The sequence below is a fragment of the Lonchura striata genome, chromosome Z, assembly GCF_050655825.1.
Source record: "Lonchura striata isolate lonStrDom1 chromosome Z, ASM5065582v1, whole genome shotgun sequence".
Classification (NCBI taxonomy): Eukaryota; Metazoa; Chordata; class Aves; order Passeriformes; family Estrildidae; genus Lonchura; species Lonchura striata.
In genome coordinates, this window is record NC_140740.1 from 41452243 (window position 1) to 41476400 (window position 24158).

At 41.1% G+C, this 24158-nt stretch overlaps 1 protein-coding gene and 1 long non-coding RNA gene across 7 annotated transcripts in view; one reads left to right on the forward strand and one right to left on the reverse strand.

Moving 5' to 3' along the window:
- The window catches only part of LOC144248267 (uncharacterized), a 46368-nt gene extending 22894 nt beyond the window's left edge, over window positions 1–23474 (forward strand). Inside the window, exons 2-4 of one of the 2 annotated variants that reach the window (XR_013341658.2) lie at window positions 1254–1341; window positions 1835–16237; window positions 18878–23474. This is a non-coding gene — a long non-coding RNA (uncharacterized LOC144248267). Of the gene's footprint in view, window positions 1–1253; window positions 16238–18877 lie in introns of both variants that reach the window. The other variant, XR_014951055.1, reaches the window with a different exon arrangement.
- The window catches only part of SETBP1 (SET binding protein 1), a 267547-nt gene that overhangs the window by 169382 nt on the left and 74007 nt on the right, over window positions 1–24158 (reverse strand). The window contains exon 4 of one of the 5 annotated variants that reach the window (XM_085566090.1): window positions 5816–5863. The exons of the other annotated variants lie outside the window; for them this stretch is intronic. Coding sequence (XP_085422216.1) covers window positions 5816–5863 — 48 coding nt within the window. The remainder of the gene's footprint in view (window positions 1–5815; window positions 5864–24158) is intronic. 5 annotated transcript variants of the gene reach the window in all.

Genomic DNA, 24158 nt, shown 5'->3' on the forward strand with positions numbered 1-24158 from the left:
CTGACCAATTTGGGATGAGCAGAACTTCAAATTGTCCCATGCTCAGGAGATCTGGGGAGAAAAGGCCACCATGGGTGCTTCAGGCTAGGGGTACTCTAAGCACAGCAGCATCCTTCATTCCTCAAGGGCCCTTTTGCTTTTTAGACATTTATTCTGTTTCCTGTTTCACCTCGTCCCTTCCCATCCTTACCCCCTAAACAATAAAAGCTCAATGGGAATGCAAATGCAGCTCTCCATTTAAAATTCCAGCCAAGAATGCAGTGTGTCACCCATATTTATGAGCTCTAAATGGCTTTTATCAAAGTGAGGTCGTACTAAATCACCCCCAAGCTGTCATAAATACAAATGACTCGACATAGTCTGCAACAAGTCTTCGGGGGAAAATTATATGATCTGCTGTTGCAGTTATGCTATATCACACAACGAGCTCATATATTTCCACTGGCAAGGTAACCTGATCTTTCAGAGGACACTAATAGGTGAAAGGGGGACGAGAGGAATAGTGAATCAAGCAGTGCATGCCTGCACGTCTGCACGCGTCTGTGCATGCACCTCCCAGCTAAAGCTCAGGCTCCTCTCCCTGTGTGGAAGAGGAGTTCTTGTGGTTTTGGAGAATGAGATTTATTTGGCTGCCTTAATAGAGACAGGAAGCTGCCAGCCAAGAGAATAAGATCCAGGGGCTCACCAGGGTATTTCCTATTTTAAAAATTCATGCAAAGGCATGAAAATTATTAAGATACGAACCAGAGCTATCCAGACACCAAAGACTGGACCACTTCCAAGCAAATTAAAGGAGCCATTCCTCAATCTTAGCTGGTGAAGTCCAGGATTACAGCAGAGTTTACCACATGATAAAGAGAAAACACTTATAAAGGAGGCATGAACTGGGAAGTGGAAGAAATCAGCTTGGGCTCCTGAGATAAGAAGCACTAATTATTTCCTATTAGTTTACCTGCTTTTTATTTATATGCAAACATAGAAAGACACATATACAAAGAAGGAGAAAGGCACTTATAAAGGAGGCATGAACTAGGAAGTGGAAGAAATCAGCTTGGGCTCCTGAGATAAGAAGCACTAATTATTTCCTATTAGTTTACCTGCTTTTTATTTATATGCAAACATAGAAAGACACATATACAAAGAAGGAGAAATTCTTATCAGATCCCATAGACTGTGATAGCAATTTTGGGCAGCCTCTAGATACAGAGTTTGGGACTGACTGCTGAGCACCATCCCCACTCATCTCTTTGCAGGCAGCTGATTCAATGTGGCACTATGTGGGCTCAGAATCCACAGCTCTCCCTGTGGTCAAACTGGGGTGTTGGTCACCTCACATGCAAAGTAAGTCAACTCCAATGACCAATTACTCATATTTTTGTATCTGGGATTAAGACTGTGTCTGTCTGCTTGGCAAAGGGTTACAGCAATAAATCAGATTGGGTTTGCTATCTCTAACCTAATAGAGGCACTATGCCAATTTTCAGCAATCCAGGTCAGATGTGGGCATTTATAATTGTACCCTTCTTGGAGAATGAGGTCTCTAACATTAAATTACATATTTTAATTAAAAGATTAATTTACTGAGCTTGAGCTACTAAACTTGATTTTCAGCTGCCATGAGCCTGGTGGGAAGCCAGTTAGAGAGCACTGCCATTTTCCAGTGTTGAGCTTTTCATAAACACTATGCACAGGAAACTCCTCACTCAGGAGCTGAAGAGGCAGCCTGATCAAATGCATGCTTGAGCCATTTATTATCAAAGAGGACGGTAAGAGCAAAGCCATCAGAAATCCTGATTTAAACTCCTGTTGTGATTCACCGTGCTCCTTTCCCCAGGAGCATCATCAGTGTCAGGGAATCCACAGCCTTTCCCGGAGCTGCAGCTGAGGGTTATCAGCTCTGCCTTGCCTGCTGGATGGCCCACACTGTCAGAAAGGAGGAACCCAAGGAGCAAGCAAGCTCAATACACTGCCTGACGAAGCTCCTTGCACTTCAAGAACTCCACCAGCTTCCACAGCTGGTCTGTTGGCAGAAGCTTCCATTGCTCAGGAAGGGAAGCAGGGAGGACACAAGGCATCCTTGCAGAGCAGCGAGGTGGTGGCAGGCTGACCTGTGCCGACGGTCAAGCAGCAAGGCTCGCCCTCTGAGAAAGGCCACCTGGGAACCAGCCAGCTGTCTGTCTGATGTGATTAAAGACAAAATATTAAATGCTTCAGAAGAGGGAGAAATAAGATCGCTGGTCTCGGTTGCATAATCTCATGAATTTGTGTAACCAGTCTAAATAGAGCATGTGAGCTGACCAGATGTTTTTCATTTCAGTGTACAGCACTGTGGAGCAAATCCGAGACCAACAAGTGCCAAACACAACGGTGGCTTTGCCAGCACTGTTGTAATCAGAGCTCAACAAAGGGCACTGTCAACCCCAGTCTCTGGGCTGACAGGTCAATCTCCTGGCTGGGTAAAGAAGACAGACCATTCTTTACACCAAATACCTATATCTGAGCTAAATATCAGTAGCAGTCAGTAAACATGGGGTTGGGTCTCAGTCATTGAGGAAAAGAGCCAGCAAAACTGGGTATATGATTTGATCCCCTGTGGTAGTGATTTATAAGGTAATATCTATTTATTTGGACAGAGATGGATACTGACTTTGTGAAAGATACTGACTTTGTGAAAATCAGCCACTATGAAAATATAGAGGAAAAATAATATACACCATCATTTAGGATTATAGCATCATTTTGGCCTGGAAATACTGAGCTCAACTCAAGGACCAGTAGTCAAGAACTATACAGAGAATATACATTGGGAAAATTCTCTGATGGGGCAACAAATTTTGCTTTATTAGGAGCCATTTTTATATCTAGATTAGTATACATAGATCTGTGATGAAACAGTAAACCTTAAGCAGATGCAACCTGGATCTATAATTACACGTGTGCCTTACACACACACTTCTCCCACAATATCTTTGGTGGATACATTCACTGATGATCAAAACTCTTTGGCACCAAATAAAAAACACACTGTTGTCGTAACAAAGCCTTGGAACAAAAAGTGGTCATTTCTACCTTAAATAGGTGAGTTACCATGAAGAAGTTACATTGCTTTTACTACATGGATAACATTACACTGAAGTAACGATTCTAGACTGCAGTTATGTAAGAATAAGGGGAAAAAAATATCCCTAAAGGCATCCTAATTCTCAAAACTGTGTGTAATCTAGGTGCCATATGACTTACTTATTGTTATATTACACTGATAAAACATGGGGTGTTGTCCTGGCATAAAATCCGTATTGGGTTATACAGACCAGCACTTCAAGTGTTGCATGTGAAAAACATCATAGTGCACGTTCTAAGTAAACTTTGGATTCTGGTAGCTAATATAAGTGATTTATTTATAGCTAAATTGACTTTTCTGAGTGTTCTTCTTTATTTTGTCTTTTATATAAGTGATTTATTTATAGCTAAATTGACTTTTCTGAATGTTCTTCTTTATTTTGTCTTTTATTTCTAACAATCATACTGAAGTGAATATGAAGCCAAGTTTGCAAGACCAGAGGCTGAAATCCTCTCCCAGGTTGCAGCAGTTGGTACATCACAGCTGTGCAAGCCACAGGGTGCTTCCCTACTATCAACTTGAGCAGCTCCAACAGCAAGGGAGCAAGCCTTCTCTCATTCCACCCAAAATAGAAATAAACCCAGATTTTAAAATTGTGTTCACTGGGACTGTGGCAGCAGAAGGAAGAAGGCTCTGAGTCCCAGGCTCTTAGAGCTTTGTTGCTCTAAGCAGAGCAACAAGCATAACACCAAGGAGGAATGCCCCACCATTAACACTGACATACAAGTCATAGACTCCTAAAAGGAGGGGGACCTCAAAACTCATCTTGCTCCAGCACACTGCCATGGGCAGGGACACCTTCCACTAGATCAAGTTGCTCAGTTGGTGATGTCCCTGACTGTGTTCTAATATGAATTGTCTCTCAACAACATGATTGTACTCACAAAAGTAATAAAGTAAAAAATGGCTTTTCTGGATTCTCAGAATTCCCATAGGCCAAACAGCTGGAGACTTTTTGTAAGCTCTGATTTTGTATTTGCAGGTCAACAGCATTTCAGTTGTGCAAAATAAGGATTAATTGGATATTTTGTGAAAAAGAATGGGTTGCTATACTAAAGATAAATGAAACAACTGAATTAATACACTGGTGTAGGCCTTTAACATAGGCTAATGCAGTGTAATGCAAGTATTGCCATCCACTGCTTCCTTTAAAGCCATTGCATCCCAATACAAAATTATTATAATGATTATTCTAGATAAAAGCCCTATTTCTTCATGTTTCCTTTTCATGCTTATCTCCTTTGTGCTTATCTTAGGGGCTAGAAAAACTAACCGATGAACGAATTACACCAATGTTTGCTTTGTGTGAGTGATCAAAATGTTATATTTGAACCTGCTCTGGGGATACATCTCTGTTTATTTGCTTCTTGAGGTGGTAAGAAGGATATTTTCTGCAAAGCCAATTTAACTACAATTTGTACCAATAGAAACATTTTCAGCTACAGCAAGAGTGTGACAATGGCAATGAATATAACAAACAGATCAAGCTTATTTTTGAGTCTTCTACTTGCTAAAATATCAGGAGAGAATTTTTATCTCAAACAGCCTTGTAGTGGCTGCTACCTTTAGAACAGCTTTGGAAGCAGGTGATCAGAGGATTTTTTGGACCAAAAGAGAGCAGACAATGTGATAAACCTATGGGTGACAAAATGCTGACCAGAGCCATCACAGCAGATCAACCTTCAGTTTGGGATCGCATCAAAAGCACCTTCCAGGTAGTTTGGAATTTCAGTGAGTCAATTAGTCCATTCATTTACCAAAAACATAGTTTTAGAAATCTATGGACTGTACTGGCACAAGTGAATGTCACAGTAGAGAGAATACCCTTAAACCTCTGGGGCCCTGAGTACCTTGACCCAGCAGTGTGTGGCATCTCAGACTACTGCGCAGAGGTTGGAATTGGATCATTTTTAAGGCCCCTTCCTACCCAAACCGTTCTGTGATTCTCTGTTCTATTCTGTAAAATCAATAACCCAGGTAAGTTGCCCAGGCCTATTCAGTCAGTCTGCAGCTTCCTCCCAGGAGGAAGAAGACGGGCAGACAGGTTACCCATAACAGAAGCCAAGAAAATGGCATGAACTTCTGTCAGGGGAGGTTTAGGCTGAGCATCAGGGAAAGGTTCCTCTCCTAGAGAGTAGTCTGGCTCTGGAATAGCCTCCCCAGGGCAGTGGTCACAGCCCCAAGCCTTAAAGAGTTCAAGAAGCATTTGGACATGTGGTTGTGATTCTGGGGCTTCTCCTGTGCAGGGCCAGGAATTGGACTTTGATGATCATTGTGGGTCCCTTTCAACTCAGGATATTCTATGATTTTATGATTCTATGAATTCTTCACATTGGGAGGTCTTATTTATTGTTCCATAATTATGTGTTATGATGGAAAAGTGACCTGTCTCAAGCATGAAATCCTTTCTTACATGAATAGCAAGTTTTTCATGAACAGCTGAAACAAAACAGCTTTATGGATGCAGGCTCTGAGCTGACAGAGGCTTTACTCCTCAGTTCTTTAGGTGGCCCTAATAATTCCAGCTCTGGATAAGATTTGGTCACACTAGATGAGTACAATAAAGAACTCATAAAGATAAAAAAAGAAAAAAACATCAGAAACTTATCAAAATTATGCAAGAAAAGGGTGGCACAATCAGAGCAAGATTCAACCATAGCAAGAAGCTGCTTCAAGAGCATAAGGGGTGCTTACCACTTTGGGGTGGAGTTCATGAAAGTGGCTCATAACCAGAGTGATTGCCTGGAAGAACATTAATAAAAATACCTTATGACTGTCTACCTGGGGTACATAAGATGTCACACAGACTCTTCAGCAAATTCAGAGCCATTCTCAGATTCATAGTTCTTAAGGCCAGCAGAGACCGGAAAGGATGGACTGACAAAATTTTTTTGGCTGAATCAGACACAAGGAAGGAGTTACTGCTACCAATCCATGTCCAGCTGGCTCTTCTGGACAGGGATTACTGCCAGCCCAGTTTTATTGGCTGTCTCTCCATCTAAGCAATCTGAGCAGGTCCTAACCCACATCAACCCTCCAAAAAGTCCAGAGTTCCTTTGGATGAACAGCTAAACTGAGAGAGCCAAGGGAGTGAGCTCCTAAAACCTCAGGGATAGAGAAGGCATAGAAACAAGCTGCCCAGAGCATGACCTGCACATCCCAGGTCTGCTAAACAGAATGATTTTTCTAACTTTCCATCTGAATTGCCCAAGCTGACCACTCAATTTGCCCATCTATGCCCTGACTCACAGTCAGAAATTGCCTGGCACAGTTCATCCTTCAGGTTACACTGGCTTGCCTGGAGATATTAGAAGATGGAGAGAGCTTACCATGAGTTTTGCTCAATCATACTGCCCTTGCTGTTCAAAATGTGTTTACCAACCCTGATGCAGCCTGGCTGGTTATAGATTCTATTTGTTCCTGCACCTGGTCTGTCTCAGGCAATACAGAAGATCCAAGAGAAAACAAGCTGCCCCTTACCATAAAATCAAGAGGTCTCACTGCTATACACAGGGACCTTAAAGAAATAAATGTTTGAAACATCTAGCAGGCACAAAAAAAAAAAAAAAAAAAAAAAAAAAAAAAAAAGAAGAAAAAGACACACACATACACACATACACACACACACACGTATGCTGTTGTTACAGTCTTCCCTTACAGACCTCCTTTGTCCCTGTAGCTGCCATTGCTCCCCGTAGCCCATGGTCCCCTCTGTCCTCCTGACCCCTCCTCTCCCTCCATTCATTCTTCCAGAATTTATCCCGCTTCTTTGACTCGGCATGTGTCTGGGCAGATGTCCAAAAAACCTCCCTTCAGCAACCAGGGGGAGGAAATTCCTCCAATTCAGCCCAGGCTCTTTCCCCCCACCCCACTTCCCGCCTTCTCTCTCCCTCTTTTTCTTGCTCCTTCTTCTCTTTTAACATGTTGAATGATTGATAACACTCTCCTTGCCTCTCTGCTGCCTGTTTCAGTCCTTTCTGCCTGGCATCTGCAGCTCTGTAGGGAAACAAGCTCACCAAGGCGATGGGATATTGGGGACCCCCTTTGGTTCTTTTCAAAAATTCAATAAATAAAAGGAAAGAGGAGAGAAGCACAAGGGAGTCTGGAAGGTCAGGGGAGGTGGGGGAGGAAGGGAACAGCTAGGAAAAGCCCTTCATTAGGACAAGTCCAAAACAAACAAACAAATTAAAAACAAATGCTTTGCATGTCCCCTATTCTCCGTTTGCCACAGAAAAGTGAGTGGAAAGCTTTGTTCTTTGTGTTGTTTTGCATTTTCAGGCCCAAACTTCAGATTTGTGCAAAACTTCTAGCTTCTTGTTATACTGTTATTGTGAATGAGTTTGTTGCCTTAAATTCACACTTTCATTTGCTTGAAGATCTTGAACTTCATGTAAAAACAAAACTGTGTTTGTCTTTCCAACAGCAGAAGGAGGTTTGCATAACCTCTAATATAACAACTTAGACATCAGAATCAAAAAAACATACTTAATTTTCATGTGTCATGCCACTGTGCCTTATGTTTGTACATCCATGCAGGCATCCTGTATTCATAGTTCTCAAATATCGCAGGATGCCATGCTAATACCTAGATTTTGATTAGATGTTTACATTCACTTTATATTTTGGATTTCAGGCATGAAACTTGGTGAAACTGATGTTCAGGCTGTTTTATTTTAGCACTGTACATAGCACAAGTTTAATAAAGATGTAAACTACAGAATCATAGAAAGGCTTGGTTTGAAATGGACTTAAAGATCATCTCATTCCACTCCCCTCTGCCTGCCATGGACAAGGTTGATATCAACCTATTACATGCAACAAACTCCCATTAATGACCTAAAAATTTATAATTATTATTATTATTATTATTATTATTATTTTATGTTATTATTATTATTATTATTATATAATTATTTTTGTTGTCATTATTATTATCTGAAATAAAAGTAAGACCTCATGGCCAGTACCAGAAGCATCATGTTGTTGCACTGGGCAACATTTGCTGAGACAACAAAGCCCTGAGGCAGTCCCAGAAGCATGGGTAAAAAAGATAGATTGTTATGGCCATTTAACTGAGAGAATCTGGAGATGGACCAAATTATGAAGAGAAAGGGGTTTTTTTTTATCTACTTAGACATCTAAGTGTCAGCTGATTCCAGACTCCATCTATAGAGAGCAAACCAGCATCTCCAGAATTCTCCTAGAAAGACCTTGAGTGACTCTCTCAAAAATGATATGACTCCAGGATGTGGAAAGTTATGCCTTTTTGATCCAGCCATCATCACCCAAAAAGTCTCTGGCAGAGTTGAGATTTCTGCCCACATATTTCACTCCCTAGTCCAATGCCCGAGAGAGAGAGCAAAATAGCTGTGTTTCTTAGTAATGCTGCCTGTCTTCTCAGTAGCAGAAAAATTGTTCCTTCAAACCAGGAGAAACAGATAGCATAAACTCTTCATATTTTATTAATCAAAGTTCTGAGTTTTGAGGCTTCTGCCTGAAAATGAAAGGTAGATTTCTGTGACATGATAATTCAAAGTTAAATAAACAACTCACTGGTGTTTAGAAGTTACATTTAGACTTTAATAAGATGGAAAACAAAACATAATAATCAGCAATACTTTTTTCTTTTCCTTATTTCTAAACTGAGGCAAAAACCCTTCACTTCAGTTTACATATGGGAGAACTCTTTGTGGTATATTTATTCCTTGGTGGCTCATAAACTCTCAGTGTCCTTGCTGTAAGTGATCTCTCTCTCCTGGGCCTGGAGGATACTTGTCATTTCTGTGTAGGTAGCAATCTATCTACCTGCTTCAAGCTGCTGACTACCTCAACAGGATCTGGGGAAGATAAGCCCTCATTTATTTATTTGAAACAACTGTAAAGTGCTGTTGGGAAATATCAGATGCATTTCCTTGTCAGATGTGTCTGCGCTGAAGGTCTCCTAATGCAAAGCTGGTAATTACCAAAGGTGAAATATCCAATACAAACATCCAACCTACCAAACTAGCACTCACCCAGCATCACCAAATAACACATTCCACAAAAATAATAGCAGTAATAACCAATTTCTCAGAGAAATTTCCTGAAAGCAGGCTTGCTTCTCTTGAAGGAAACTGTTAATGGTGTCCTACAAATTCAACATGACCTTCACAAATAATTCATTGGTATCTGCAGCCTAAACATGTAAAGACTGGGAAACTGAATTGCTTTCAGAGAAAATAGTTAGCTCTTGATTTCTGAACTCTGCAAAGATAACTCAAAAGACTGGGGTGAAAAAATTATACTCAAGCTCCCCAGAATGTCATAGACATAGAACCGTTCATGTCCTGGCTCAAAACATTGGGTGGTCTTATCTGCCAATTATTTTAACTTTTTTTTTTGCTTCACCTACCCCTGCATTTATAGTATGGCCTTTCCAGTATAAATATTGCAAAATTCTAGGAATGAAAAGTGAGATGCAGCTGTTTGCTGCCCCAATGCCTGATGAAACCTTCCCAGTGAGAGGTGCCACTAGGAAATCCTGGAAGCCCAGCCCAGAGTTGGCAGCCTCTCATCCCCTTCAAGCAACTCCACAGCTCAGCTTCAGGGATAGGAGCTCTCAGGGGTGCCAGTGTGAGGAGTTTGTCCCCGTTGGGTCCTGAATGGAGGACTGATAAATGACAGGCAAAAACTTTGCATTGAGAGACGAAACCTCCCCAGACTGTCTGGGGCAGCAGTGCTTATCTGGTGTCCTCTTTCCAGACCTCTTGCTGGTGTTGAATGTGAGGCCACTGCAAATGATGTCAAGCCACATATTTGAAAGCAATATGGGTTTATAGTTTCAACAGATGTCTTTTTTTTCCCACTTGAATAGTACCTGTTAAGTATCTGTCTCAGTACTATCCCTGCAATAAAGCCCAAGCAATTAAATGTTTTCTTGGATGAGAGACATGGTTTAAGCTCTTTGCACTAAGGTGAGAGTTGTCCTCTTTTTGTGGCCAAGCATTCAACTATGTCCCCATCTTTGACTTAGATTTAGATGCAAATTCAGCATTTTAGCTGAATCTTCAGTGGTATTTTAACCACTGGAGATCAGCCAAGCTCTATCTAACACCATCTTCCCTGCAGACCTCATCCTTGCCCCGTAAAAACAACTGCAAGGATCAACCCAAAATCACACTGGCATTGCCCTGCTCTGTGCAGCATAGCAAGAACCATGCCTTGAGACAGCAGTCCAGTGTTCCTCTGACCTACTACATGATGGAGAAGTGAATGCAAACACATGGCTATCGATGCTCTTTCCTCTCCTCTCTCACACAACAGACAATTCCTATTTACATCCATGAGCCAAAATTTCATGTAGTTTTTGGTTTTGCTATGCCTTTTTTTTTTTCTTTTTAGGTCTATGGAATTGCTAGATTCTTCCCCAAAGAAAATAATGTATTTATCAAAATCTATGACCATAGAAGTAACTGCAGGCTTTATTCTGAATGGACCCAGTAGGTTTTAAACCATTTTGCAACCATTAGCAGCTAAGAACCCAAAATGCCAATCTCATTTGTCATGAGTGCAGAAGGGAATAAATGTCTATTACTGATGATTTTTTTATGATTCCACAGAGAACACAAACCAGAACAAAAAAAAAAAATGGGATGGGCTAGTAATTTCTCCCTGCTTATTCAGTAGCTTAAGGTTCTTTATTTTGAGCAAAGTGTAATTGGTCATTGGTAAGTGGCAGCAGGACAATGAGGCAAAGGGAAGAGAAGGTAGACATGGATTGGAAAAATTTACATAGAGAGAATGTGATGGGGCAGAAAGGAGTCTATAATAAACAGGGAAGGCAGCAAATCTAATTAATAATTAGTATAATGATATCAGCTGTAGGCCTTGCTCTGGTGTGCCAATAAATCAGACTGTAAGCCCTGTGAACCTCAAGCCTTTTCTTTTGGTGGTACCCATGGTCTGGGACACAATAAAATAGATATAAGTATCTTTATACCTTTATCTTTAATTATATACTTATCTGTATCCATATTATTTATAATCATATCTTTAGCTATGCCTATACTAGTCCATCTCCATCTCTATCTGTATTTCTGTCCCTCACTCCATCTGGATTTCTTTCTCCATATCTGTCTTTTTCTACTGTAGGACAAACATTTTTACTTAAAAGTTTACAGAATACAAAGAATGGCTGCCTTCAGGGTAGCACAGAAATTTAGAGGAGAAAAACACACAACAAAAAGAAAAATTGTGAAAACAACAAATGAAAAATTATACATCCCTGCATTGTCCTCTTCAAAATCAGTTTTTAAATTATTGTTTATGGCCAAACTTTGCCTGTGTCGTTCTAGACCTGGGTAGAGTTTAAGCTCCTGGTTTTCCCTACGTAATGTATGAATTTAACCTGAAGGGCAACATTATCATTTGACCTGTGAGAGTGTAAGCCCAAAAGATCATCAATTCCCTTAAATTGGTGTCCCAGTCACTCATTTAATGCCTCCATGTCAGCTTGAAATAAGACTTACAGTTTGATAGGTCAAAGTGAAAAGGGGAGGATGAGAGGGAGGAAAAAAAAAAAAAAGACTGACTGATTGCAATGGCAATAAAATAAAAATAAAATTTAAAAAAAGAAAAAAGAGGAAACACTCCTCAGTGAAAGCATTGTCAAAAAAATATATGGGGAGGAGCAGTTTTACAACCTTCTGTAACCTAGTGGTCTTGAGGTATTGCCTTTCACTGTCTACCCAGGAACAGACCTCTGAGAGGTTGTAAAAACACCATCTATTATTCCAGAGACCCAGGCATCGTCTGAAGGGGCTGTCTTGTAGGGAGATGCTTTGCTCTCTCCCTGCATGTGGGGTCCAGGCTGAGAGCAAAACCTCAGAGAGTGCAAGTGGGGTTCTTAGACCCCTCCAGCTTCTGTCCTGGGGCCCCCACAGTATCCTCCAGTCCTTTCAGCGTGCTGCCAGGGTGCTTTGTGGATCCAGTTGCAGTGCTCACTTCTGCCTATATTCTTTTACTTGCATGCAAAATATGCCCAGACTCTCACTCATCCCCTCTCTGAACCCTCTGTCTCTTCTAGATATTTTTGTCCTTGCCCCATGTCCCTGGTTTGTCTTCAGTCATTGCTTTCCCCCCCTAATTATTAATGGTCTATGCTGAATTTCCCATGCTTGTTTTGTGGGGGTTTTTTCCCTTTCTTTTCCCCATACTAGTGATTTGTTTTCTGGGATTTTTTTGGTTTTCTGTTTTTTTGTTGTTTGTTTTTTTTTTTTTTTCCCTTTTTTCTTTCCTGAACAACCTGGCAACAATAAAACAATAAACACAGCAAGGGAAATGTTCTTACAAAGTGTGCTGAAGAGACTCTTGGAGGCTGCAAGACCTACCAGGCTGGTTTATATAGACAAAATAATCAAAAAGCAGCAAGGACATCAACTCTGGAAACCAAGTGAAATCATTCACATCTCCACAGAGACGAGATAATAAAAGCATATGCACTGAGATAGATTTCTCTAACAAGGACCTCAAGGAGGTGGTGAACTAGTGGTTCATCCAGAAATGATCACAGCAACCTTGTTCTCCCCCTCCCTTCACTGTAAGATGCTATCAGTTTCCATTGTTACAAAGATCATATTTCAGGCTTTTTTTTGTTTTGTTTGTTTGTATGTTTGTTTGTTTTATGATGGAATGAAGACTTTAGTTGCAGTGTTGGTGTCTGGGACAGGGACAAAGCAGAACATTCCCTGTGTCCTTTGTTTGGACCATACTCAAGGTTCATCTTTATAGATGAATTTCCACCCCTAGTTTTCAAGCCCACAGGCCAAGGTATGTACAAACCTATCATAACATCCCCATTTTAATGGGTTTGCTTCCAAAAAGGCACACAATCAGTCCTGAACTGACTCCTGAAAGACAGAAAGAGACAAAGCTTAACTATCATGACTGACACCTTCTAGGTCCTGCTTTTCCTTTTGCTTTCCAAAAATGTGCATCCAAGGAAGGACAAATGTCATACCAAGGGCGAGAACCCTCCTACAGAGGTATCTGCTCAACTGGGTAGTGATCTGAGACTTAGGGGTTTTTTAAGTATTATAAAATCCCCAAGCACAGCAAGTTTTCAAGTAGGTGCAGCCAGCTACACTTTTTGCTGCTGGGAGCCAGTTGAGATCTTCAGTGAATGAATCCTTTTCAGCTTTTCCTTCTTGGATATGAAGGGACCATGGCCATAGGATCTTAGGTCACAGATGGGGCCCAACAAGTACCTTGAGCCACCCTGGAATTTCAGAAATGTGATGGAAACCAAAATCTGTTTTGGTTTTTGCTCATGTTCAGATGCCTCTTTCAGCACTAGTGTCCTCATTCCTCTGGCCCTGGGGTGGATTAAGCCAGCTGACCTCACACCTTGGGTCAGAGGTGGAGGAAGAGGGAAGACCGAACTCCCATGAGCCTTGTTTATAATGGAAAGGTCTTAGTCCAGTGTAAAAAGTGCTCCATGATCAAACAGGGCCTTGGCACTCTACCAGGCACTCAAGTGTGACCAAGCATCCAGCCTCCTGCTGCAGGAGATGGGTCAAATTTACAGCCTGTCCTCCCCTTCCACAGCCAGGAACCTTGGAGAAAAAGGCAGCTGCTCCTTCCTGGATCACAGGGCACCTGTTTCTTTCTGTCCTGATCAATGGTCAGAGGATTCTGGGCATAGCACAGCCGAGCACGGTCCCTTGAGCAGCATCCCAGCTGCATGAGTTCAACCACAGATCTGGCAGTGAGGAGGGGGAGAGATGGGGAAGGGAACATGGAGACAGAGACTGCCAAAGTGATGGAGAGAGGAATCAGTATCAGATTAGGTAGGACCTGGAGCAACCTGATCTAGTGGGTGGCACTTAGTGGGTGAGTCTGTGATCCCACTGGCATCCCTTGAACTTCTTTTCAGTGACTGTTTTGTTGACACTTGTCAAGACAATGATCGAAAGTGGGAAGGATAAAAAAACCTTCTGAACTCATGTTTTTTTCTAAAATTCCAGTGATCTGAATGCAGTGATTTGGAGTGGAGCTGCAACAAGATGCATGAGACACAGTGGGATCTCTGCCCCTTTTCCCTTTCTCTGGTGAAATGCAGCAAAAGGATGAGCCCTGTACAGACCAGGGCTGGAGCTGATGAACTGAAGCTCTTCTCCTCCCTTTACCACACATCCACTAGGATGCTGTATCTCACTGGTTCTGCAAAGTGCCTCCAGCAACTTCCTTCCCTCTGCTCTGCACAAAAGCTATATCCAGCATGAAATTATTTCATCACAGCTCTTTAATTTATTTGCTTAGGCAGCCAATTTTGCCTTCTTGTCTGAAGATCAGAACAACACCCATCCCTTTTCTTGTGCCATTTAATCATAAATTTCACCTCCACTACATGTGGCCAAATCTATTAAAATATATTTGTAAAGTTTGATCAAATAATAAATTTATAAATATCAGTATCTTTAAATATCAGTATCTAACATAAACACAGCAACCAATAGGTTTCCTAAGAGTTATGTGGTCTGATGAGTATTTTCTATAACAAACCATCCTATAAAATCACCTAGAGAGTTTTTTTCTTGAAGCTCTTTTTATACAAACCTGTATCCTCATCCAGTGAAGGCATCAGTACTTACACATGACTGCTGGCAGAGTTCCCAACATACAAACTCAAGAAAAGCCATTCTGTCACAATCACCTATACAAAATGCTCAGTTCAAGTAATTTTGAAATCAGTAGAGAATAATTACTGAGGTATTTATTAACACAAAAAATTCATTAGTACAAAGAGCTATAGAACATAGGACATCTTGGTTATAAAGGACCTCACAGAAGATCCAGTTCCACCCCCTGACATGGGCAGGGACATCTTCCATTACACCAAGTTGTCCAAAAAACTTCAGGAATATGGCATTCACAACACGAAAATCTGTCTTTCTCCAGCTCCTCCTATCTATTTCAGCTCTACCAGGCATTGATGACTGAGAACAATTCCTACATAAGGAAACAAATCAAACAGGGAAAGCAAACAAACAAAGAAACCACCTGGGACAGTTGAATTATAACACAGTTTGTCTCAAGGAACTCTTCCTGTCCCTTAAAATAATTAAATTTCAAGGTTCAGAAGTAATTTCCATGTAATTTTCCATCTTGGACCTTGGTGAACAAAGAATGGGGAGGCAATCAAAAGAATAAAAGAGCATGCTAAGCATACAAGTCTAAGCATCCACACTTGCATCTCAGAAAAAAAAAAATAGAAGAAACTCCTCAAAAGAAAATATAAATACCTAATACAAGGAAGTAGAATTTTATAGGTCTAATTGCATAACTGTAAGTGCATGCACAATTCCCATTTCGGAACAAAAAAAATATTCTGCCAGGAAAGCATCTATCTTTATGGATATATATTGAATTGTCCAAGCTTTTCTGGATTGCCTGCTTGTTAAGCAGTTCTATCAAGTACTCTTATGTTTTCATTCTGCCCAGCAGCTTCCTCTTAACCCACACCAACAGTATAAAAATATGGCAAGCACTGAAATAGCTACATAATCATTTTACAGTGCATGTGAAATAATTTGAATGATACTACTCTTACAAGAGAAGCCACATTGGATATCTGATAGCAGCTAGAGCCAACATGACATTATTACTAATAGTATTAATAATAGCAATAGGAGTATGAGTGGGATTGTTATGACTATTGTTATTATTATTTCTTATCATTAACAAGATCACTAAAGCATAAGTTTATTTATGGATGCTTTCATTAGATACAGAATACCACAACACAATCCCAGAAATCCCAGACAAAGAGGAATTGCAGATCTAGATTTAGAGGAATACTTTTTACCTTGGGCCCATCTCAGAAACTTCTGTGTCTAATGAGATAGCCTGGATATATAATTGCAGACTTCCAGACCAGTAACCAGGACTGAGATTGCTTTTCAATGCAATGAGACTGTTGCTTCTGATGAAACCCATTTATGAGTTTGGCACCCACCAGTGATGCCCACCAAACAAGATGAACTTTTGGGAAAGCAAGACCTGGTGTCTATTATGAGGGGAAGAAACAAAACCTGAATCCTCAAAGCTGTTGACTGTGAAAATCACTCTTTTCTTAAGGTAGGTGTAACCCAAGGCAGGGAAACTTGTGCATCCAAGACCACACTGGGCATGGTTTCATACTGATGAGAGAGGCTGCAGGGCAGATTTTAGATTTACACCTCACACAGGATTTTTCAGTGACGACTTTGCTTCAGAGAAACTGTTTCACTCCCAAGTGCATGCCAAGAAAAGCATGGTCCAAGTTGTCTGGCCACTGTATTGGATCATCCACCTCCCTTTTTAACTAACGGGCTAACACACAGCCTCTGCTGCTGACCAAAGGGCATTCAGCTTAGAAAACACTAATGCGTGAAAACGTCTGCAGGCTGACTACGTGAACAGCAATATACATTTATAATTTGAATAATATGCAGTGTTTACCATAATTAGACAGCACATTAACATGATTAAACCAGCGCTACAGATCAAAGTGGCAAGGCACCCGTCTCGAATCCGAGCCTTTATTGCCGGGAGCACTGTGTTGTGCTTGTCCATTGAGTGACTGCTTGCCCTGCCCTTTCGCAGTATGAATTTGAAGCTGTCATTGCAGGGGGGCAAAATTTTCCCTGACAAGCAAACAAATCCATTAACATGTTAACAGGTCCTGCATGTACGTGTGGAAAATACTAAGGATGCCAATACAGCAGCATGGATAGGAGGGCAGTATTTATTCCAAGACCAAAAAACTCTCAAGTTTTACTATAGGAAGCAATGTGTTTTTACCTGTCCTGAAAGACTGGAAAGGAATTGATTTTCAACAGTAGTTAAAATAACAGAACTAGGAATCAGCAGAACTTACTGTTATTTTTATCTGCTGGTTGTTGATCTCTAACTTTAGCATCCATCAAATGGCCACAATTATACTGCTATGTGTGATTGCTTTGTGTACGCCCTCCAAGTACTTCAAATCACAGTCTGCTCTCCTACTCGTTCCTGGGAGCTTTGCCATTGATTTTAATCAGGCCAGAACTTCACCCTTGTTTCAGCCAGCAGAAATCCTGGCAGCAGACTTTTTCTCTGAAGCAAGCCAAATGTGACGGAAGCTGGAAATGATGGCAAATGGGCACAAAGGCTGCCCACACATTTAAAAGTAGGACTGTCCAGTTGTGGAGCTTTTAAGGATGTCGGCTGCTTTTATTTAAATCTGTGTGTTGCAGGAATGTGAGCATGGATTTCTTTAGAGATGGCACAGACAAATGTATCTATAGACACAGAAAGGAAAAAGATAATGATCAAGCTTTAAGCAAAAGTAGATAGTGATTAATAAATCCTTTCAGTTCATACTTTCAATTGCAATTTTTTTTTTTTCCCATTACAGCAGATAAGCACCCTTGGTTTTACACATGAAGGAATTTGGCAGCAAAAGTTATTCCAAAGTACAGCAGCTGCTGTGCATTAAGAGTGCTCTAACCATTAAAGGGCATCTGGAACATCTCAAAATTAGTATTGCATCAGGCCACAGGCCACAGAGATTTCAATACAATGGGCACATTTCAATTCATTCCAGCTTTAGCCATGTTCCAGCCCAACATCTAGTGCTTATGACTGGGGAAGCCCTTGAAAGCTGCACCAGTTTTGTGACTGTCAGGGAATGATTTTCAGTATGTAATCTTCAAAGCAAAGTGGAGTAACCCACAACACAGCAGCAAGATCATATACTAATTTTTACAAATGCTTTGCTTATGACATGAGTGCCTAAAGTCAATAAAATGTCCGTCTGAGCAAGGTGTGATAAAAACTTGCAGGGCATCTTAGAGAGTGTGAGCTCCGAATGCCTGAAGCAAGCATAAGGTGGGATTGACACAGAGTATAGAACTAGAAAGAACATGATGACAGCTGCAGGTATTCTTTCTCCCTGACATCTTGGTCCCATTTACTCTAGTTTAACAGTGGGGTCATCTGAGGAGGTGGGGGTTGAAGACAAAGAGAATTTGAGGTGATGGAGAACAGACAACACCAGCTCTTCTATCTTCTGCCATGGCTTGGGGCTAGGGGAGTCTGTGTGAAAGGATATGGAAGAGGAAAGAAAAAATTATGTGTGTGTGTTGTTGGGCATAGTGGAGTGTGTAACTATGAGGTTTACACAGTCATTCCTGAGGTGAAGTGTGTTGATGAAAGTTAAGAAATCTCTATGAGATAATCTCACCTAAGTGTTGGGTTTTGAAGCAGAAAGATGAGAACGGGATATTCAGGACTGTCCTGCATGAATCCATACCCACTACCAGGAAAGATGGGTGGCTCACCACATTCTTCAGCAGTGAAATACAATAGTGAGCCCTCAAATAATCTCACTCCCTGCATACAGAAAAAAAAAAAAAAAGTTTAGGAGACCAGGAAAAAACCCCCACAACCACAGTGGTTTATTTCTGCCTAAAATCTTTTCTGTCATTCCTAGAAAACCAAAAGTAACCCTTCCACTGGAATTCAAAGGGATATAAGAGCTGAGCTCTGCTGGTCTCTTTTGAAGATTTTGGATAAAAGGATGATAAGAGTAATATAAGAGAGATAGAGAAAGAAATAAGATCACAAGATAAACAGTTTCAGCAAGGAAAGGACTCCAGGTAATATTTTCTCATGTCTCAAGGTTTTTGACAAGAGGAACAAACAACTGTTAGTAAAAAAATCCAAAATTTAATCTCTGTTTCTTTCCATTTCCAGCTTTAATTGGTGTTTTCCTTGCTTCCAAGATGAAGAAACTAAACTAATCCAGAGGTTATCTGTGTGCTCCCAGAATATACTGGGTTGGGACATGCAAAGGGTCAGTCTTGATAGGGCTTTATGCTTGCAAGGGCCAAATATTTCAGCAGGAGAAGAAAATTCTGGATACTCCATGTTCAACATAATGGATACTGTCAAATCCCCAGAGGACTGAACATGCACTGGAGAACCCAAAGACACCTCCCCATCACAGCTCAGCACAGCACTTGCTCTCTCCTGGAAATGTGAATACAGAGAAGTAGAGCTTCCCCAAGCCTGACTTCAGCACTTGGAGGCAGAGCAGGAAGAGGAAGGGTGGATTTATTCCTCTCAACTGAATGGCTGCAACTCCACTTTCGGCATTTCAAAGTGTGTTTCACTGCAGCTGACTCTGCAGATATGAAAAAAATTAAGTTAAGGGTGAAGTGGCTTCATTTGTGAGGCTTAGCTGCAGGCCCAGCTGTGGTGGTAGAGCTGGCAGCGATGCTCTGCTGTGGCCACAACCAAGGATGGCAGACCATCTTGAACGGGTGAAGCTCCTAATCCCTCTCTATGGCACTAAACTCACATCAGTTGGTAGCAACACTGCTGCAGGAGACACACAGAACCAGATATGTCTCTCTACCCTCGTAAAATTCCCTGTATTGAGGAAGGATGTTGCTAAAGGGATCATCAGTGCTCCTGGGACTTGGGACTATCAATCCGCGCTGTTGGAGCAGCACCAGCCTTGCAGAGATGACATTCCAGGCTGTTCATGCTCTCCCTACCCTCTGGTGAGATGCCATTGCATAATGACTGACTCAGATCAGCACCACCTTCACAGCCCAGGGTCGCTCGAGGCGTAATACAATATATATTCCATGTTTGTCCCCCAGGCCTCGGAAGTATAGATCATTCTTAAAGTGGCTAAGGGTTGTGACCTATCTCATGGACTATAAATCTAAGAGGACAATGTACTCACTCTGCTTCCCTCCTCATACTCTAGACAAAAAAATGATTGTCCAAAGACTGAACAGGAGGGGAGTGTGCAGTTTCACTCCACAGGCTGTCAAAAGCAGCTATCAAAAATTACACTTTGTATTGATCAGAGCATTTAAAAGGGGCTGTAAAAAGAGTTTACCAAATAGAATAATAACAAAAATTATTATTTTTTTAATTATTATTAATAATAATAATAATAGCAATAATACATGCTGTCCTTTCCCACATAGCTTAGGTTTGCTGGACTGTGTGTATTTGCAGTGAATTTGGAAGAACTAGAGATAAGAGAGAAAACAAACCTACAGTATTCTATATCTCTTACAGATTATAAAGGAGAAGGCAAATAGAGTCTGATAAATTGGATCAATCGCTGCTTTGTGTTGCTGTAGGGTTTCTTGTGACCCCAAAGCCTTTAAATGGTTTCTCATAAAAAGTTCTGCTTCGTGTAAGTCATTAACATATGAGCAGCTGTGGCCTAAATGTTTTGTGCAGCCATAAACCACCTGGGACACCACACAGGTCCTGTTTGTGCACATTAGCTGGATTTAAATCTGAGGGATCAAACAGCAGTGTGGGAAAAGTGCATGCTCCTTTTCTCCCAAAGAATCACAAATCTGGTGCTTTTAGACTATTAAACCCTCTTCACTTCAAAACTGTCACTTCCTATGATACAAGAGCCTTGGGCTTTCCTTCTGAGAAAGGAAAATACAGAAGCCTGTCTGAACTTCTGGGCACTTTGGGCATTGCCTTCAGCATCCCTGTGGCTTGCCAGGTCTTCAGAGTTCAACACCTCTGCACTGAGCTGCACTGCAGCCCTGTGATGCTCCTCTATAAAGCCTGTCAGAATAAGCACACCCCTTTCAATGCCAGTGCTTTCCCGGCTTAAAAACAGCAGCAAAGGGTTGGAGGCAGGGAGAAAAAAATTATTAAAATCCAATTTCCTAGAAAGGTTTCATCCTCATTCAAGACAAAGAACAGGCTCCTTTGTAGCTTTTCCGGCCCCAAAGAAGCAAGAAATGTCACAGATGATTTCTCCATGCTCCTTCTCCATGAAGGTTAGCAGAGGGATAGACTCTCCTCTTATGTGCACAGATGTTACACATATGTGTCATTTTTTTTAGTCCAGGCTGCAGAAGGACTTTTGAAGAATGTTTGCTGGATATGCCAGGTTTTGCCTTCAAAAACAAAACTTCAGGGAGGTGTGAGCTCAGAAGGGGGGATGCTATCACAAATTTTAAACAGCACAAAAGCACAATTGGATGGGAGAGAGGGTGGACCAGAGGGATTAAGGATGGAAATAGAGGAAGGCCAGGGCAACATATTCAAAGTATAATTATTCCTTGTAGTTTTTTAGCTGCTGGTCTCAGCCCCTTACCACACATAAATCAACACAACCACACTGACTTGGGGAAGCCCTGCCAACAGGTGCCTACAGGAGTGTGTTCAAATCCAGACTAAGACCACGTCTCCTCTTGGAGCCAGATCCACAGCCCTGGCTGGCCAGTGGCAGGATGCCTATGGGAGTTGTGGTATCAGGTAAAAGAGCCCAGGAGATCTCCCTGACCTAAAAGGAGCATCTGCACAGAGCAATGTCCATCTGTCTGTCTGTCAAGCAGCACATTCTGTCCTGGCTGTCAGACACAGCCCTGTGTACATTGCTGCTCAATCTATATTTAGCCCCTGATGTAACTAAAGTCAATAATATTCCATTAGGACAGCTGCTCCTAGCTCCCAAATAGGCTTTCCTGCAGCAGCTCCACCTACACATGTCAAAAATCTGGACATATACAGCAACAAAACCTTCCCGTGTTTATATACACAGTGGTACAGTTTTGAATGGAAAATATACAACTGCTAGCATAGCTTAACATCCTGCTCTATAACAGTAGCAGCCCTTTTTTTTTATTTTTTTCACAAGAGACATTGATTTTCCTTGTCCAGGGGATAAGTTTAAAGGGCTTAAGCTTCCCTGCAAGTCAATATTGGCCTTTCCCTTTTTAGGGTATGTTTCTGCATAGGAGCATTCCTTATCTCTGCCGCCGATGACGGGTTTGGTGAAGTTTTTTGTAGTGTTGTCTGGGAAGGAAGACGTGCTCATGAAAAAGAAGAATCACTTTCCAAATCCCACAATTAAGCCTGTAAGAAGTTTACATCTGGTGTTTTGTGTTACTTAAATAAGGGCCAGAGCCAGGCAGTGCATGAATATTCCTGCATGATTGCTTTTCCAAAGGAAAATTCCAATTTAAACATTTTGGGTTTCCTTTTACTTTTGCTATGAAATGCTGCAGAAGGAATTGCAATACAAAGCACTAGAAAATTTCAGCTCTCTTCCACAGCCCAGGGAACTGCAGGAAATATGGGGATTACCAAGAGAAAGAAAAGTTAAAGTTACAGACCTGAGATCACAAATGGGAAGGGAGGAAAATCTCATATAGGCTCTGCAAAAGACACATATACCCTTCTACATGTATATAGTGAAAATGCATATTTGTATATATACATATGGCTATATATATATAGTGAAAATACATTAAAAAGTAAAAAAAAAAGGTTGACTTAAAAAACTATTCAAGTACAACTACCTGACCCAAAGCTAGTACCGCCAGTGTTCAAATCATTGGCCTTCATCATGTGTGCTAGAAGGACACAGGCAACCTCTGTTGGCATTTCTGAGTAAATATAAATATTTCTTCCACTAGGCGAGGTACATTTGGGAATACAAACTGATGACTTGAGAGTCTGCAACATGTTGCCATTTAGATTAGTGGTTAAAGCCAAGCCAACCATTTATTAAACAAAGTCTATTCCCAACAGATAGCTAATAGTTTTTAGGAAATGAACAAATGCTTCTTCATTTTGAAAGCTAAAAGTTTAAATTAAACATTATAAAGGATGCAAATTAACCAGTACTTTTGTGCCTCCAGAGAGATTTGGGTGTAATGGAAAAGTTTCTTTAACCATGCAGTGCAGAATATTAAAAAAAAAAAAAAATCTCCAGTCACATGAGGACCTACAGTGAAGTCACACCTGAAAGGGCACCTGGATACTCACATGTACTCCCTGAAGCCATGCATGTCACCATGGGGCTGTGATGACACAGGCCCTATTTGTTTTTGGATGCCACTGATGAACCACTGAAATGGTCCCATCTCTGCAGACCCAGACCTCAGCAGGGGCAGCAGCTTTGGGAGCAACATTTGCACTAAAATGAACCAGTCTGATGAAAGAGTCACTTTTCAGAATCATAGAATGGTTTCTTTTCAAATGTCTGGGCATAGAGACCTAATTATAAAGAATTTGCTTTCTCTGTCGTCCTATGGAGAGCAGAGGCGTTGATGACAATGGCAGAGATAAGCCACCTGACAAGACCTGGCTCTGAATGTCCATACCTGGGATCAACTCTGTACCACCCTCCCAGGAAACAGTATGGGATTTGTAACATCATTTTCAAGAGCTGTGCTACTACCCAGGGGGTCAGGGATGTGGAGTGATCCCAGATTACCCACCTGAGGGCTCAGACAGTGGGGTGACACTAGAAATCCTTGGCATGAAACAGCAAGACATGAATTATCTCAGCCAGATCAGCTAAAGGAAAAAAAAACCACTTTGTACTTCTCAAAATTATTTCTCTAGAAATTCATTAGCATGGACTAAACCCCTTATGATGAGGGTGGTGCCTGAAAGAGGAGGTCAGCATTAAACTACGGGAAGTCTGTACTTTTTCAGGCAATTTATTCACTTGGTTTGCAGAAAAAGATACTTGGAGATGTGTCAATTCTGGGAAATGTATTCCACTGTACGATGGCATTGCTCACATTTAACAGGGAGAAAGAAAAATGTTTCTTAATCCTTTTAGAAATGTAAAATTTCCAGGTTTAAAAATTCAGGATCAAAGCAAGTGCTTCTGGTGATGCTTGCAGCAGAACAATAGACCAGAACAGAAGAGAAACTCTATTTTTTTTATTCAGGTAAGAACCTCATTAAAAATCAATAGGCCTAATTTATCCCTGATAACATTCTGTTGAAGTCTGTACATTTACCCTGGGGATTAATTTAGCCTAATGGGTCTTCATGCGCAAACAACACAGGCAAGGCTTGATTCTTGGAAGTTACTGCATAGCAAATACTACTACAGGACTTGATGCTATCACTGGAGAAGACATAGAGTGCTGAAGAGTCTAATAGGCTCAAAGCCCTTGAATAATGTCCAAATACAGCCTGTGGTGAATAAATGTTTTAGGGCCACCCATATATCAGCATG